This window comes from Strigops habroptila, chromosome 1 (assembly GCF_004027225.2).
Source record: "Strigops habroptila isolate Jane chromosome 1, bStrHab1.2.pri, whole genome shotgun sequence".
Taxonomy (NCBI): Eukaryota; Metazoa; Chordata; class Aves; order Psittaciformes; family Psittacidae; genus Strigops; species Strigops habroptila.
The window spans coordinates 97,035,000-97,051,446 of record NC_044277.2 but is presented as its reverse complement, the minus strand read 5'-3'; the positions used below and the strand labels follow the sequence as shown (position 1 = coordinate 97,051,446).

Below are 16,447 nucleotides of genomic sequence, written 5' to 3'. Positions count from 1 at the left end.
TCAGTTCTGGTGCTGGTCTCAGTTTCAGTCCCAGTCCTGGATCCAGTCTCAGTGCTGGCCCCAGTCGTGGTCCCAATCCCAGTGCTGGGTCCCAGTCCCAGTTCTAGTCCCAGTGCTGGTTTGAATCATGGTGCTGGTCGTGGTGCTGGTCTCAGTCCCAGTTATGTCCCATTCCCAGTCCAGTTCCTGTCCTAATTCCAGTTCGGTCCAATCCAATTAGTTTCCAGACCAGACCAGTCCCAGTCTCTGTCACAGCCCCAGTAGGGTTCTAGTCCTGATCCCAGTCCAACCTCAGTTCCAATTCTGTCCCATTCCCAGCCCAGTTCCTGTCCTAGTCCCAGTTCAATCCAATCCAATTAATTTCCAGACCAGACCAGCCCCAGCCTCTGTCCCAGCCCCAGTAGAGTTCTAGTCCTGATCCCAGTTCAGTCCCAGTCCAAGACCGAGTCTTGGTCCCGGCCCCAGTCCCAGTCCATCCCAATCCAGTCACAGTCCCACCTGGAGGCCCAGTCCAGTCCCAGTCTAATCCTAGTCCTGCTCCTGTTCCAAGTCACAGTCTCAGCCTCAGTCCAATCCCGCTACCAACCATGATGCTGGTCCCAGTCCCAGTACCCATCCCTGTCCCCATACAGGTCCAAGTCCAGTCCTAGTCCAGTTGAGACTCAGTCTGGTCCTAGAATCAATCCCAGTCCCAGTCTCAGTTTCAGTCCCAGTCCAGTCCCAGCCCCAGTCTCAGCCTCAGTCCAATCCCAGTCCCAAGCATGATGCCGGTCTCAGTGCTGGTCCCAGTCCCAGTCTTAGTCCCAGACCCAATTCCATCCCCAGTCCAGTTCAGCCCCAGCTCCAGTCCCAGTCCCAGTTCAGACCCAACTCCAGTCCCAGTCTCAGTTCCAGTTCCAATTCCCATCTCAGTCCAATCCTGGTCCCAGTCATGGTGCAGGTCTCACTGCTGGTCACAGTCCCAGTCCAGTCCAGTTGCAGTTTAGTCCCAATCCCAGACCAGTCCCAGTCTCTGTCCTAGTTTAGTCCCAGCTCAATTTAATCCCAATCCAGTCCCAGTCCTAGTCTCAACCCAATCCCAGTCCCAGTCACATTCTTGGTCTTGCTAGCGGTCCCAGCCTCAGTCCTCATACCAGTTCAGTCCCAGTCCCAATCCAGTCCAATGCAGCCCAGTCCCTGTTCCTCTCCAGTTCCCTGTGCTAGTCCAGTTTAATCCTAGTCCCAGTCTCATTCTCAGTCCCAGTCACGGTCTCACTCTCAGTTCCAGTTCCAATTCTGGATCCAGTCCTGGTATTGGTCTCAGTGCTGAGTCCCAGTGGAGTCCCAGTTCCTAGTCCCAGTCCCAATCACATTCCCAGTCCAGTCCCTGTCCCAGTTCTGCTCACAGTCCCAATCCAGCCCAGTGCCAGTCCCAGCCCAGTGCAGCCCAATCTCAACCCCACTTGGAGTCCCAGTCCAGTTCCAGTTCAGTCCTCATCCCAGACCTAATCCTAATCCAGTCCCAGATTTAGTCCCAGTCTCAGTCCAATCGCACTATCAACCACAATGCTGGTCCCAGTCCCAGTCCCCATTCCCATTCAAGACCAAGTCCAGTTCCAGAATCAATGCCAGTCCCAATCCCAGTTTCACTCTAAATTCTAGTGCCAGTCCAGTCCCAGTCCCAGTCAAATCCCAGTCCTTCCCATGATGCTAATCTCGGTGCTGGTCGCAGTCCCATTCTCAATCCTATTCCCAGACCTAATTCCAGTCCCAGTCCCAGCTCTGGTCCCAGCCCCAGTCCAGTCCTACTTCCAGTTCCAGTCCCAGTCCCAGTTCTAATCCCAGCCCGGTCCCGGTCCCACCGCCCCGCAGGGCTCTGTCCCAGGTGCTGAAACAGTCGCCGGATCCGGCCCGGTCCCGCGGCGGGGCTGAGAGCGCGGCACCGCCCGGCCGGGCCCAGAGCGGCCCAGCCCAGCCCAGCCCAGTCCAGCTCATCCCACCCGGCCCAGCCCAGCGGAGCCCATCCCACCCCAGCTCATCCCATCCCAGTTGAGCCCAGCCCTGAGTGTCCTTCAGCTGCCCCGCGGGGGACACTCGTGGGGCCGGACAGGGGCCAGGCTATGGGGCCAGGGGGGCTGTGGAGCAGGGGGGGCTGTGGGGCGGGGCCGAGCCGTGGGGCAGGACAAACCCTGAGCCCCTCCCGCCCCAAGGCCGAGGCCCCGCCCCTCGGGAAGGGTAGCCAATCGGGTGGGCGCTCTGCAGTGACGGACAGGCCTGCACCGCCCCCGCCGATCATTATGGGGGGGCCCGGTCTCGGCTGGGGGGGGAGGAATATCCCGGTTGGGGGGGAACAATCTGGGGACCCGGACGGGGACCCGAGACCTCGTCGTGGGGCCGCACGAGGACCCATCCGAGGGCTCGCAGGGCCGGACCCGCTCTCCCGCTCCCCGCCCGTCCGGTCTGTGCACCCCTCAACCAGGGGACCCCGGGGCGCTCCCCCTGCTCAGTCCCCCACATCCCCGTGGTGCCCGTCACCCCCCCCCGCCCCATCGCCCCCCCCGCCCCGCTCCTCCCGGCGCAGGAAGGAACCGCCGACAGCCGGGGCCGGGCGCGGTTTCCCGTCGGCTGCGCCCCCCCTCCCCAGCGGCGAACGGCCGGACCCCCCGTCAGGGCCCCGGGGACCCCGCTCTCCCCCGGGGCAGGACCCGCTGCCCCGCTTCCCCCCGAGCATCCCCCCCCCCCCCGGCACCCACTTCCCCATCCGGCCTCCCCCGGGACCTCTGTCCCATCCTGCAGGGTCACCGTGGGACCCCAGCCCAGCCGATAGCCAGGGTGACCCCCCCATCCCGCCCCTTCTCCCCAGGATCCCCCCCCGGCAGGGTCCAGGGGTGCAGCCCCCCCCGGGGTGCCCGGCCGGGGGTCCCCAGGGAGCGCCTGGCACAGCAAAGGCAGGAACTGGGTGGGGAGCAGCTGCCCCGGGCAGGGTGGGGAGCCCGGGGGAAACCGGGGACTCGCTTCGGACGTCCGCCCCACAGACCGCGGGTGGGGCCCGGGGAGGGCCTGAGACCCTCATGGTGCCCGCAACCTCCTGGTGCAAACGTGGGACCCTGAAGGGGAGGCACACTGCCTCGTGGTCCCCTGAGGGGCAGCACTGGGGAGGTGGGAGGGTGCTGTGACCATTCTGAGGGTCCAGTGGCTGTGCTGGGGGACCATGGGTGTGCTGGGGGTTCTATGACCACACTGGGAGTTCACGACTGTGCCGGGGGGCCCATGGCTGTGCTGGGGGTTCATGACCATGCCAGGGACCTTATGACCATGCTGGGGGGCTGGGGCCATGCTGGGAGTCCGTAGCTGTGCCAGAGGCCTCATGATCATGCTGGGGGTCCCTTGGCCATGCTAGGGATCCCATGACCATGCTGGGGGTCTCATGGCCATGCCAGGGCCCTATGGCTGTGTCAGGGGTCTCACGGTCATGCTGGGCGTCCTGTGACCATGCTGGGTGTCCCATAGCTGTGTCAGGACCCTGTGACATGCTGGGGGTCCCATGGCCATGCTGGGGGTCTATTGCTGCACTGGAGTCCATGGCTGTGCAGGGCCCGTGGCCGTGCTAGGGGTCCTGTGCATGCCACCCCCTGTCACTGCCGTCACTGCATCCCCCCAAGCCGCCTGCTGGGGCAGGGGGATGACACAGCGGGGCCGAAGCCCCCATCTCTCCCGCCCCACGGCAGGGTCCCCGGCGCGTCCCAGGCTGCGTGGTGGCGGTGGTGGGGCGCCCATTGTGCGCGGGGCGGAGGCGCGGGAGGCCGAGGTCACCACTTCCCACCACAGCCGGAGGAAGCGGCCGCTCCCGGCACCGGCGGCTCAGTGGCGGCAGGATGGGCAACCTGCCGGCCGTGCTGCCCGGCGCCGCACGGTCCTGCGGCCTCGGCCTCTGCTCCCGACAGATCAGCGCCGTGCCCGAGGAGAGCGTCGGCACCGAGCGGGGCAGGTGGGTGCGCGGGGACTACGGCGGGGTTGGATGGGTGGATGGTGGCGCATGCGGCACCGGCACCCACAGCAGCGCACACCGGGGCTACCGGCCAATGTGCCTTGATGGGGACCCCTCGCTTGGTCACCCCCGGCCTGGACCCACTGTGGCTCATGGGGATGTCCCCACGCGGACGGAGCCCACCAGAGATGTCCCCCACTGGGGTGGCATGTGCAGCTCGCCGGGGTAGGATGTGGTGCAGCAGAGCCCTGTGCCGCCCGCCTTAGTGCTCTGTGGCATCACTCTGCTATCCCTTGCCCCATGGCGTGTCCCAGGCAACCCCACTGCAGTGCCGTCAGCCCCCCAGCAGCCCGTGGGACACATTGGGATATCAGGACGTGCTGGGGCGGATGGGACACATGAGGATATAAGGGGAGGGGATGTGTGGGGTGGCGTGGGGTGGGAGATGGAGCAGTGCCAGGATGTGTGGGGACACCCCAGCCTGGAGGGAACGGGCATAGGGACGGGAGGTGGGTCCCCCCGTCGGTGGCCGGGCGCCCGCTCTGACTCACGGCCATTGTTCACACTCACGCACACCCATCAGGCCCAGGAACGCCACACGCCCCCCACATCCTCTGTACCCCCCCAGCTCAGTCCCCCCTTCAGCCCCCCGAGCCCATCGCCCCACTGCCCTCCCATACCCTCTCCGAGGGTTATGGTCCCCAGCACCCTGGGGTGCTGCGAGGGTCCCAGTGCTGGAGCCACTGGAGCAAGTGCAGTGGGGTTCCCCCCACCCGGGACCTCCAGGGGTGCTCCACGCGGTAGAGCAGGCTGGGACCTCCCCTCCCCGTGCCCGGGCTGGGCTCAGGGCTGCCCCTCTCCAGCTCGGCGCCCACCCGCCCGGCGGAGCCCCCCCGCTTCGCGCGGCTGAAGAACTGGGAGACCGGGAGCATCGGCTACGACACGCTGTGCGCCCAGGCACTGCAGGTGGGGGGCGCGGGGATGGGCGATGTGGGGCTGGAGGCGTGGGGATGGGGACATGAGGGTGCGGCTGCAGGGCTGCGGGGGTGCAGGGCTGAGGGTGCAGGATGGGGGGCTGCAAGTGAGGGGGGCTGAGGGGCACGGGAATGGGGGCATGGGGATGGAGAGCGTGGAAATGGGGAGCATGGATACATGGAGCACGGGGACGGAGGATGCAAGGCTGGGGGTGTGGGGCTGGGGACCATGAGGGTGGGGGTGCAGGGCTGGAGGGCACAGGGCTGGCAGGCACAGGATGGGGGACGTGTGGATGAGGCTGCAGGGATGTGGGGTCTGGGACCAGGGGTGCAGGCAGGGCCCCTGGGTGACCGCCCCCCTCCCCAGGAGCTGCCCTGCTCGGGGCAGCGCTGCCTGGGCTCGCTGGTGCTACCGCGGCCGCTGCCGGCCCCCGTCCCCGAGGGTGCCCGTCCCGCCGAGGAGCTGCTGGGGTTGGCCCGGGACTTCATCACCCAGTACTACGTGTCCCTGCGGCGGTGAGCGGGGAGGGGGGGCACCCCACGGCCCCCGAGCTGCCTCAAAGCACCCCACAGCCCCAGCCCTATCCGAGGACACAACCCAGCCCTGCCCAACAGACACCCTAAAGCCCCATCCTTGCCCCAAAGCACCCGCACCCCCATCCCTGCCCTGGGACACTCCATATCCCCATCCCTGCCCCAGGGCACCCCACATTCTCACCTCTGCCCCAAAACACCCCAAAGCCCCAATGTAACCACTTAAGCCCAGCAGTGCCCCAGGGCACCCCCATCCCCATCCCTGACCCAGGACACCCCATATCCTCATCCTTGTCCCAGTGTAACTCCATAGCCTCAGCTCCACTTCCACCCCAAGGGCATCGCCATCCCCATCCCTGCCCCAGTGTATCTTCATAGCCCTAGAGCACCGTGCATCCTCACTCCTGCCTCAGGACACCCCCTATCCCCATCCCTACGCTAATGTAACCCCATAGCCCCAGATGTGCCCCAGGGCACCTCCATCCACATCCCTGCCTGGGGCATCCCACAGCAGTGCAGGGGAGCTCTCAAGGGGCTGAGACACAGGGTCCCTGCAGGGAGAACTCCCCAGCGCACACCCAGAGGCTGCGGGAGGTTGAAGCCGCCATCGCGGCCACCGGCACCTACCAGCTGCTGGAGCCAGAGCTCGTCTTTGGTGCCAAGCAGGCATGGCGCAATGCCGCACGCTGTGTGGGGCGCATCCAGTGGAACAAGCTGCAGGTGGGGACCTGACCTCACACCTGACCCATGGCCGTGGGTCACCCCGGGGTGGGTGCTCCATGGGGCAATGGGACATCCTCTGGGTCCTCCTGACCCCATCCCGCAGGTGTTCGATGCCCGGGACTGTGCCAACGTTGGGGAGATGTTCAGCTTCCTCTGCACCCACATCCAGTATGCCACCAACCGCGGCAACATTCGGTGAGAGCCCTGCCCGGCCGCCGGGCCTCCTCCGGGGCAGGACCCCCCCGTCCCCGCAGGTGGTGGGGTGTTGGTGACATCCCGCCCCGGCCCCCCAGGTCTGCCATCACCATCTTCCCCCAGCGGACGCCAGGCCGGGGCGATTTCCGCATCTGGAACACGCAGCTCATCCGCTACGCCGGGTACCGGCAGCCCGATGGCTCTGTGCTGGGGGACCCGGCCAACATTGAAATCACCGAGGTGGGGAGACCCCCCAGCACCCCCAGACACCCGGATCCCCCCTGTGTCACCCCCATCTGACGCTGCTGCCCCCCAGCTCTGTGTCCACCACGGCTGGACCCCCGGTAACGGCCGCTTCGACGTGCTGCCGCTGCTGCTGCAGAGCCCCGAGGAGCCCCCTGAGCTCTTCCCCCTCCCACCGGAGCTGGTCCTCGAGGTGCCCCTCCAGCACCCCACGTGAGTGGGGCTGTGCCCCCCACCCCGGGCCCTGCCTGCTCCCCATGGCCCTACAGGACCCTTCCAGCCCCCATGGGACATCCCTCATGGCTGTGGGGCTGGGTGCCCTTGGAGTGATGGGAGTGGGGCTGGGATGGAGGTTTGGGATGGATGCGCATGGGGGTCCCTGGCTGGAATTCCCCCCTCATTCCCCACGCAGGCTGGCGTGGTTCAAGGAGCTGGGGCTGCGATGGTATGCGCTGCCGGCCGTCTCCAACATGCTGCTGGAGATTGGGGGGCTGGAATTCCCGGCGGCCCCCTTCAATGGCTGGTACATGAGCAGCGAGATCGGCACCAGGAACCTTTGCGACAGCCACCGTTACAACCTGCTGCCGGTGAGCCCCCAAGCCCACATTGGGACCCCCTTTGACCAGGGCAGCCAGGCTGAGCCCCCCCATGCCATACCATGCCATGCTGTGCCACTGGCAGGAGGTGGCCCTGCGCATGGGGCTGGACACACGGACAACCTCGTCCCTCTGGAAGGACAAGGCGGCAGTGGAGGTGAACATTGCCGTGCTGCACAGCTACCAGGTGGGACACCGGCACCATCATGCGAAGGGAACACCGGCACCGCCACAATGCCAGGGCTCCCAGCACCCCCAGCCCTCTGTCCCCACCCGTAGGTGGCCAAGGTGACCATTGTGGACCACCATGCGGCCACTGAGTCCTTCGTGAAGCACATGGAGAATGAGCTGCGGACACGAGGCGGATGCCCAGCCGACTGGGTCTGGATCGTGCCCCCCATCTCGGGCAGCCTCACCCCAGTCTTCCACCAGGAGATGGTCAACTACCAGCTCTGCCCAACCTTCCGCTATCAGGTGAGCCCAGCCCCACCACCTCCACAGCCCCACAACCCCACAGCCCCATGGCTGACCCGCTGCCTGCCCCACAGCCTGATGCGTGGAAAGTCTATGTGTCCAAAGGCACCACTGTCACCAGGAGAAAGACCTTCAAGGAGGTGGCCAAGTAGGTGACCACCTTTGGGGGGTGTCTTTGGGGAGGATCCCTGCCCATGGGTCCCCAGGCTGGGGCTGGATGTTAACCCAATGATCGCACATTCCCCATCGCAGTGCAGTGAAGATCTCGGCCAAGTTGATGGGACACATGATGGCACGACGCGTCAAGGCCACCATCCTCTATGCCACTGAGACTGGCAAATCCCGGACTTATGCCTGGAACCTCTGCCAGCTCTTCCGACGTGCCTTCGACCCCAAGGTGGGTAGGGGGAGATGGGGGGAGCAGCAGCCTGGGCTGCAATGGGCTGGTTGCAGCTCCATGCCGACATCCTAACCCCATATCCTGCTCCCCATGCAGGTGCTGTGCATGGATGAGTACGACGTGGTGTCCCTGGAGCATGAGACCCTGGTGCTGGTGGTGACCAGCACCTTTGGCAATGGGGACCCCCCTGAGTGTGCAGAGGTGAGGGGCTGCTAGGGGGGAAAGTAGATGGGACGGGGGTGGGATGGGGATGGGATGGGGATGGGATGGAGATGGGGATGGGGATGGGGATGGGATGGGGATAGGAATGGGATGTGGATGGGATAGGGGTGGAATGGGAATGGATATAAGGATGGGGATGGAATAGGATGGAAATGGGACAGTATGGGGATGGAGATAAGGATGGGTGTGGGATGGGATGAGATGGGTTGGGATGGGAATGGAGATAGGGATGGGTGTGCAATGAGGATAGAGATGGGGTTGGAGTGTGGCTGGGATGGGAACTGGAATGGGGATGTGGATGGAGATGGAGGTAGGGATGGGGATAGGTATGGGGATGGGGGTGTGGGTGGAATGGGGGTAGGATGGGAATGGAGGTGGTGATGGGATGAGAATGGAGATGGGCATGAGGATGGGAAGGGAATGGGGATGAGATGTGATGGGGATGGGGTAGTGATGTGCTGGTGACATGCTGCCCCCCAACAGAGCTTCTCCAAGGCGCTGATGGAGATGACTTCACCGTACACCAGCACCTCCCAGGCTCAGCCACCCATGTGAGCACCCGGGGAGACTGGGGGTGCCTGGCTGGGGCTGGGGAGGGGCCCCCCTTGCCCTCGGCCTGCCCTCACCCTCCCACCCCACACAGGAGCTACAAGCTGCGGTTCAACAGCATCTCGCAGTCCGACCAGCTCGTTTCCTCCTGGAAGAAGAAGCGGCGGCAACTGAGCAACACCGACAGTGCTGGCACTCTGGGTGCCCTGCGGTACTGCCGGCACAGCCATGGCCATGGGGATGGGTCCTCTGCCCGAGCTCGGTGTCCTGCTGGGGCTCAGGGTGCCCTCTTGGGGGTCCAGCTGATGGTGGGGATGGGGCAAAGCCTGCGGTGGGCGCCGGCCCTGACACCGGCAGCACTGGCAGCACCAGCTGCGGCTGCGGGAGGGGGCAGGAGCTGCCCCAACCCTGAACCCTGCTTGTAATGGCCTTGACCAACCCCTGCTCACACAGACACCCCCCCCACACACAACTCCCACCCTGACCCACAGCCCTGGGTGCCCCCTACTCACAGTCCTGAGCATCCCCCCCACAGCCCTGGGTGTCCCCAGCCCTGGGTGCTCCATCCACCCAGTCCTGTGCTCCCATCCTCTTCAGCCCCCAGTGCTCCCTACCCCCTGCCCTGAGCCCCTGTTCCCTCCAGACCTGAGTCAGCCCACCTCCAGACCTCTGTCCCCATTCCCCCCAACCAGCCCTGGGTGCCCCCCAACAACAGTCCTGATCATCCCCCACCCTGAGCATCCTCCCCCCAGCTGTGGGTGCCCGTTATCCCCAGTCCTGGGTCTCCATTTCCCTGAGCCCTTGGTGTCCCCCACTTACAGTCCTGGGCGTCCCTGACTCCCAGCCCTACTTCCCTGTCCTCTCCAGCCCTGGGTAACCCCAGTCCCAGCCCTGGCACCCAATTCCCCCAAGCCCTGTGTCTCTGTCCCCTCACAGCCCCGGATGCCCCCACCCCCAGCCCTGGGTCCCCATTCCTCCTGGCCACGGGTGCCCTTCCCAACTGTCCTGAGAATCCCCGACCCTCCGCCCTGAGTATCCTCCCCAAATAGCCCTTTGTGCCCCCACCCCAGTCCTAGGTCCCTATCCCTCCAGGCCTGTGTGCCCCACCCCCCCAACCCTGAGCATCCCCCTCCCAACCCTCTCTGCCCTCCATCTCCAGCCCTGTATCCCCATCCCCTCCAGCCCTGGCTCCCCGTCCCCCCAGCCCTTGGTGCCCCCCCCCCCCCCCCGCCGGTGCATTCTCCACTCCTTCACCAGCAGGTCGGGGTCTGGGGTCCCCGCACTCACACCCCCCCTCCCCCCGGCGGCAGGTTCTCGGTGTTCGGGCTGGGCTCGCGGGCGTACCCCCACTTCTGCGCCTTCGCCCGGGCGGTGGACACGCGGCTGGAGGAGCTTGGGGGGGAGCGGGTGCTGCCCATGGGCGAAGGCGACGAGCTCTGTGCCCAGGAGGAGTCCTTCCGCACGTGGGCCCGCCTCGTCTTCCAGGTCAGGAGGGGACAAGGGGCGGGGGGGAGCACCCACTGACCCCCCGGCACCCACCGGGCCCCCCTCTGTGTCCCCAGGCCGCCTGCGAGACCTTCTGCGTGGGGGATGGAGCTGGGGGGGCCGAGGAGCTCTTTGCCCCCCCGCAGGGCTGGAAGCGCCAGAGGCACCGGCTGGTTGTGCAGCCCCAGGCCACCGAGACCCTCGCAGGTACCACCATCTCCCGGGACCTCCGACCCGCTCCGGATTCCCTCAGCCCGTCTGCATCACCCTCCACCTCTGACCGGCATCTTCCCCATGCCACCTCCTGGGACATCCTCTGCACCCACAGCTCTGGTGGCCACCACAAAGCACCCCCGGGACACCCACAGCCAGCGCAAACATGGGATCCCCACAGCACCCTACTGAGAGTCTCCCCCAGCCCCCCCCCATGACCTTCCCAAGGCGAACTGTCACCCCCAGGTCCCTCGTCACCCCCTCATCCACCCAGCCCCCCTGTGCCACCCCGTGACCCTCCCAGACACCCCCCGCCGGACTCCCTGTCACTCCCCAGCCGTACTGTGACCCCCGTGACTCCCCACCCCATCCCCTCGCAGCGCCCCTGTGACAACCCCACAGTTCCCCACAGGACACCCTGTCACCTCCCACCCCCCTCAGCCTCTCCCAGCCCCCCTGTGCCCATCCTATAGCCCCCAGCTCCTCCCTAACTCCGCCCCCCAGGGCTGTCCCACCTGCACAAGCGCCGGGTGTTTCCCTGCACGGTGCTTTCCGTGGAGAACCTGCAGAGCGAGGAGTCCAGGTGAGACCCCCCAACCCGGAACTCCCCCATCCCCGGGACCCCCCCACCGCTGGGACTATCCACCCCTGGGATCCCCCCCGTGCCTCTGGGTCCTGGACTCCCAGGACCCCTCCGCACCCCCTGGATTCCCCCCGCATGCCGGACACTCCTATCCCCAGAACCCTCCCGCTCCTCCCGTATCCCCACCGTGTCCCCCGCTCTCCCTCACCTGCACCTCCGGGACCCCCTCACCCTCCTGGACACACCGCCTCCAGGAGCCCCGGCTCCCCCCCTATATCTCCCCGTCCCGGGATCCCCCCAACCCCATAACACACCCATCCCTAGGACTGGAACCCCCTAAACCCTGGGACCCCCGGGACCCCGGGATTCCCATGCCTGGACATCCCGATCCCCAGGACCCCCCGCGTTCTGGCGTCCCTGGAACCCCCGGACTCCCCCCACCCCTTGGACACCCTCCTCCCCGTGACACCCCCATCCCCTTGACACCGCCATCCCTGGGTCCGGGACCCCCGCTCCCACCCCGCACCCCCGGGACCCGCGGGACGCCCTCATGCTGGGTTCCCCCGCGCTGACCCCCGCGGCAGCCGGGCCACGCTGCTGGTGCGGCTGTGCTCGTCGGGGCAGGCGGAGCTGCGGTACCAGCCCGGGGACCACCTCGGCGTGTTCCCGGCCAACCGAGACGAGCTGGTCCGGGGGCTGCTGGCGCGCGTGCAGGACCCCCCGCCCGCCGAGCAGCCTGTGCGCGTGGAGAGCCGGGAGGGGGACCCCAGCGGTACGGGACCGGGGAACGGGACGGGGATGGGGAAAGGGAAGGGGAGAGGGAAGGGGAAGGGGCTCGCAAGAGGGCGGGGAAGAAGGCGGGAAAGGGAAAAGGGAAGGGGCTGGGGAAAGGGAAAAGGAAAGGGAAGGGAAGGAGAAGGAAAAGGGAAAGGGGAAAGGGAAGGGGCTGGGGAAAGTGAAGGGGAAGGGGCTGGGGAAAAGGAAAGGGAAGGAGAAGGGAAAAGGGAAAGGGGAAAGGGAAGGGGCTGAGGGAGACGAAGGGGAAGAGTCTGGGGAAAAGGGAAGGGGAAGTGGAAGGGTACATGGAAAGGAACACGGAAGGAGAAAGGGAAGAAGAGGCTGAGGCAGGAGAAGAGGAAGGAGCAGGAGCTGGAGAAAGGGAAAGGGAAAGAGAAAAGGAAAGGGAAAGGTAAAGGTAAAGGGAAAAGGAAAGAGAAAGGGGAAAGGGACGAAGAAGAGGACAGGGAAGGGGAAAGAGGAAAGGAAGGGGCTGGGAAGAGGAAGGAGCAGGCACTGGGAAAGGGGAAAGGAAAGGGGAAGGGAAAAGGGAAGGGGTAAAGGAAAGGGATGGGGAAGAGGAGGGGACAGGGAAAGGGAAAGGAAAGGGGAAGGGGCTGGGGAGGGAGCAGGAGCTGGGGAAGGGGAAGGGAGAAAGGGAGAAGGAAAGGGCTGTGGTAAGGGAAAGGGGAAGAGGCTGGGGAAAGAGAAGGGGAATGGGAAGGGGAAAGCTAAGGAGAAAAGGAAAGGGAAGGGGAATGGGTGGCACCCCCATGACACCCCAATCCCCTCCTCATTCCATGCCGCCCCATCCCGCTGTCCCGCAGGCGGGTGCCCCCCTCCCTGGGTGCCGCAGAGCCGCCTGCCCCCCTGCACCCTGGCGCAGGCGCTCACCTTCTTCCTGGACGTGGCGGCCCCCCCGAGCCCCCAGTTCCTGCAGCTCCTGGCCTCGCTGGCGCGGGAGCCGGGCGACCAGCAGCGCCTGCAGCAGCTCGGCCAGGTGCGGGATGGGGGCGCTGGGGGGCTTGGTCCCTGCTGACTGGGGTGTTGGGAGCCTCCCTGGCTGGAATATTGGGATGCTGGGACCCTCCCTGGCTGGATACTGGGATATTGGAGTGTTGGAACCCTCCCTGGCTGGATACTGGGATGCTGGAGTGCTGGCCTCCTCCCTGGCTGGGATACTGAGATGCTGACCTGTCCCTGGTCAGGATACTGGGCTGCTGGGCTCCTCCTGGCTGCGATATTGGGATACTGGGATGCTGGGCTTCTCCCTGGCGGGGATATTTGGATGCTGGCTGGCTCCTTCCCTGGCTGAATACTGGGATATTGGGGCGCTGGGCCCCTCCCTTGCTGGATGCTGGGATGCTGGGGTGCTAAGATGCTGGTCCCCTCCCTGGCTTGGAAGGCAGCTGGGGTTGCTGGCGTGGTGGCCATGACGCAGCTGGGTGCTTTGCAGGACGCCCGGCTGTACGAGGACTGGAAATGGTTCCGATGCCCCACACTGCTGGAGGTGCTGGAGGAGTTCCCCTCTGTTGCACTGCCGGCCTCCCTGCTGCTCACCCAGCTCCCGCTGCTCCAGCCCCGCTACTACTCCATCAGCTCCGCACCTGGCCTCAGCCCCGGGGAGATCCACCTCACCGTGGCCGTTGTCACCTACCACAGCGAGAGTGAGTGGGGATGGAGATAGGAGCAGGGATGGGAACAGGCGGTGGGGCCCTGGGAGCTGTTACCTTCTGCCCTGCCATGGGCACAACAATGCCTGCTCCCAGCACCCTTGCGCAAGCATGGCCCCTGGGCACCTCCAGGGTTCCCAGGGCATCTCAAGGTTCCCAGGGTACCTCAAGGGTCCCTCAGGCATCTCCGGATCCCCCAGGGCATCTCCAGGGTCCCCAGAACACCTCCAGTGTCCCTCAGGCACCTCCAGCGTCCCTCAGGCTCTTCCAGGTCCCCAGGGCATCTCCAGGTCCCCAGAGCATCTCCAGGTCCCACAGAGCATCTCCAGGGTCCCCAGGGCACCTTCAGGGTCCCCAGGGCATCTCCAGGCCCCCACAGGCACCTCCAAGATTCCACTCAGCCCCATCACACAGTGCCGGGTGCTGCACTTGGATGTGATGGAGCCCCCAGGGACACCCCCCAGTGCCCCATTCACCATCCCAGGCTCCAAGTCCCCTGTCCCCCATCCCTGCCTGGGGATGGTGGTGTCCCCGCCTCTGCCGATGGGGGGCTCCCTGCTGGGGGTTGCTGCCTGCCGCAGCCCCTCCAGCCCCCTGGGTCCCCACAGATGGACAGGGCCCCCTGCACTACGGTGTCTGCTCCACCTGGCTGGCACGGCTGCAGCCCGGGGACACGGTGCCTGCCTTCATCCGAGGGTAAGGGATAACCCTGCCTGTCCCCTGCCTGCCTGCCTCCCCCACCGGCATGTCCCAGCGGTTCCCCCCCAGAGGACATCTCGTGACATGCCCTGCTCCCCCCTGCACCCCTCCCCGGGCGCTGCCCCGGGGTCCCCCCACTCCCCGGTGACCCGCTGTCCACAGGGCCCCCTCGTTCCGGCTGCCGCCCACCCTCGAGGCCCCCTGCATCCTGGTGGGACCCGGCACCGGCATCGCGCCCTTCCGCAGCTTCTGGCAGCAGCGGCTGCACCACCTGCAGACAGAAGGTCAGAGGCGAGGATGGGGGAGCAGGGGCACATGGGGCTGGGGACAGGGTGGAGGCTGGGGGCATGGGGACACAAGGACATGGTGGTATTGGGATGAGGGACAAGGCTCAGGGATGGATGGAGGGTTGCAACATGGGGAATGGGGACATGAGGACAAAGCGGCATGAGGATCCACGGCATGTTGATGCAGGGATGTGGGGCACAGGGTCGGGGACATAGGGAAGGGGATGCAGGCCAGGGGCATGGAGGCACAAGGACATGGTGGCACCTAGATGCAGGACAAGGGGCACAGGGATGGCGGGATGCGGCATGAGGACACAGGGCATGGTGGTGCAGGAATGTGGGGCACAGGGGTGGGGACAAGGGGAAAGGGATGAAGGCTGGGGACATGGAGACACAAGTACGGTGTGGCATGGGATGGGGCAACACAAGGATGCATAGTATGGGGGCAGGGTGGCAGGGACACAGGAGACACAGGGACATGGTGTGGGCCACAGGACATGGGGAAACAGTGATGCAGGGTGTGGGGACAAGGGGACATGGTGCAAGGGGCTGCAGAAACATGCCCCAGCCACTGCCCGCTGCAGGCGGCCCCCTGGGCAGCATGGTGCTGGTGTTCGGCTGCCGCTCCTCCGCGCTGGACCACATCTACCGGCAGGAGATGCAGGAGGCACAGGAGCAGGGGGCCCTCAGCCAGGTCCTCACTGCCTTCTCCCGCGAGCCAGGGACCCCCAAGGTGGGGCAGGGATGGGGATGGGATGGGGACAAGGATGGAGCTGAGGCCAGGGGTATAATGGGGACAAGGAGTGTGATGAGGACAAGGATGGGGACAGAGGCGGGAGGGACAGGGGTGGAGTGGGGGGACAGAAGGGTGGAGGATGCCTCTACAGGGATGGAGGCAGGGGTGGGCTGGGGACACTGATGCGGATGGGGACAGAAACAAGGGTGGGACAGAAACAAGGGTAGGACAGAAATGAAGATAGAGGCAGGGTGGGGATGGCGACATGTGGCTACGTGCCAGTGTCAGTGGCCAGCCCACCGCGATGTCCCCAGACCTACGTGCAGGACGTGCTGCGGACGCAGCTGGCTGCGGAGGTGCACCGGGTGCTGTGCCAGAGCGCCGGGCACATGTACGTGTGTGGGGATGTGACGATGGCCACTGAGGTGCTGCAGACGGTGCAGCACATCCTGGTGCAGCAAGCCGGCATGACGCTGGGGCAGGCGGGGGATTTCATCAGCGAGCTGCGGGTAAGGGCTGGGGACACGCGGCACACCGGTGCCAGCACCGTGCCCCGGCACACCGCCCTGACGCCTGCTCCCCCAGGACAAGAACCGCTACCATGAGGACATCTTCGGCCTCACCTTCCGCACGCAGGAGGTGGCCTTCCGCATCCGCAGCCAGTCCTTCTCCATGCAGGAGCGGCGGCAGCCAGGCCCGGCCCCCTGAGTGTGCCGGGGCAGGGGAACCCCCGCAGATGGTCCCCCCGTCCCGCTGCAGGCAGTGCCGCTTCCCAGTAAAGGTTTAGTTTTGATAACCCCGGCCCTGTGCTTTGTCTGTCCCAGTGTGCCGGGTGGCACCGCTGGCACCGAGCATGGCCAGTGGGGTGGACATGGGTGGGTCACGGTTTGTAGCTGCACTGTGATGGGATCACCCAGCACTGCTTGACCATGGATGGAGCAGACGTGGGGCAGTGGGAAACAGTGGTTGGGTTTGTAGGTAGGGTAAGGGGACACAGGCCCATGGCTGTGACCTGTATGGCTGCAGGTGAGCGGCACCACCTGGTACCCCCACCGCCATCTGCCCATGTGCCCCAGCACCACGCCCCAAACACCTTGACCTTGGCTATGAGATGCCA

The 16,447-nt window shown here is 65.8% G+C and overlaps 1 protein-coding gene across 3 annotated transcripts; it reads left to right on the top strand.

Moving 5' to 3' along the window:
* Positions 1–2,799: 2,799 nt before the first annotated feature.
* Positions 2,800–16,127, top strand: NOS3 (nitric oxide synthase 3). Of its 3 annotated transcripts, XM_030492759.2 has the most exons (26): positions 2,800–3,967; positions 4,831–4,933; positions 5,309–5,457; positions 6,033–6,195; positions 6,302–6,393; positions 6,492–6,633; positions 6,710–6,849; positions 7,049–7,223; positions 7,318–7,419; positions 7,512–7,706; positions 7,781–7,854; positions 7,959–8,103; positions 8,203–8,307; positions 8,812–8,879; positions 8,972–9,088; positions 10,188–10,362; positions 10,440–10,569; positions 11,080–11,158; positions 11,743–11,930; positions 12,763–12,935; positions 13,392–13,602; positions 14,217–14,304; positions 14,470–14,591; positions 15,179–15,327; positions 15,645–15,839; positions 15,916–16,126. In XM_030492759.2, the coding sequence occupies exons 1-26, from the start codon at positions 3,855–3,857 to the stop codon at positions 16,036–16,038; spliced, it is 3,516 nt and encodes a 1,171-aa protein (XP_030348619.1). In that variant the 5' UTR covers positions 2,800–3,854; the 3' UTR covers positions 16,039–16,126. The 3 variants fall into 3 exon arrangements, 2 of the variants coding, with proteins under 2 accessions (XP_030348619.1, XP_030348629.1); XR_003992334.2 differs by lacking the exon at positions 15,179–15,327; XM_030492769.2 differs by lacking the exons at positions 2,800–3,967; positions 4,831–4,933; positions 5,309–5,457 and having other exon boundaries at positions 6,060–6,195; positions 6,517–6,633; positions 15,916–16,127.
* Positions 16,128–16,447: the final 320 nt, after the last annotated feature.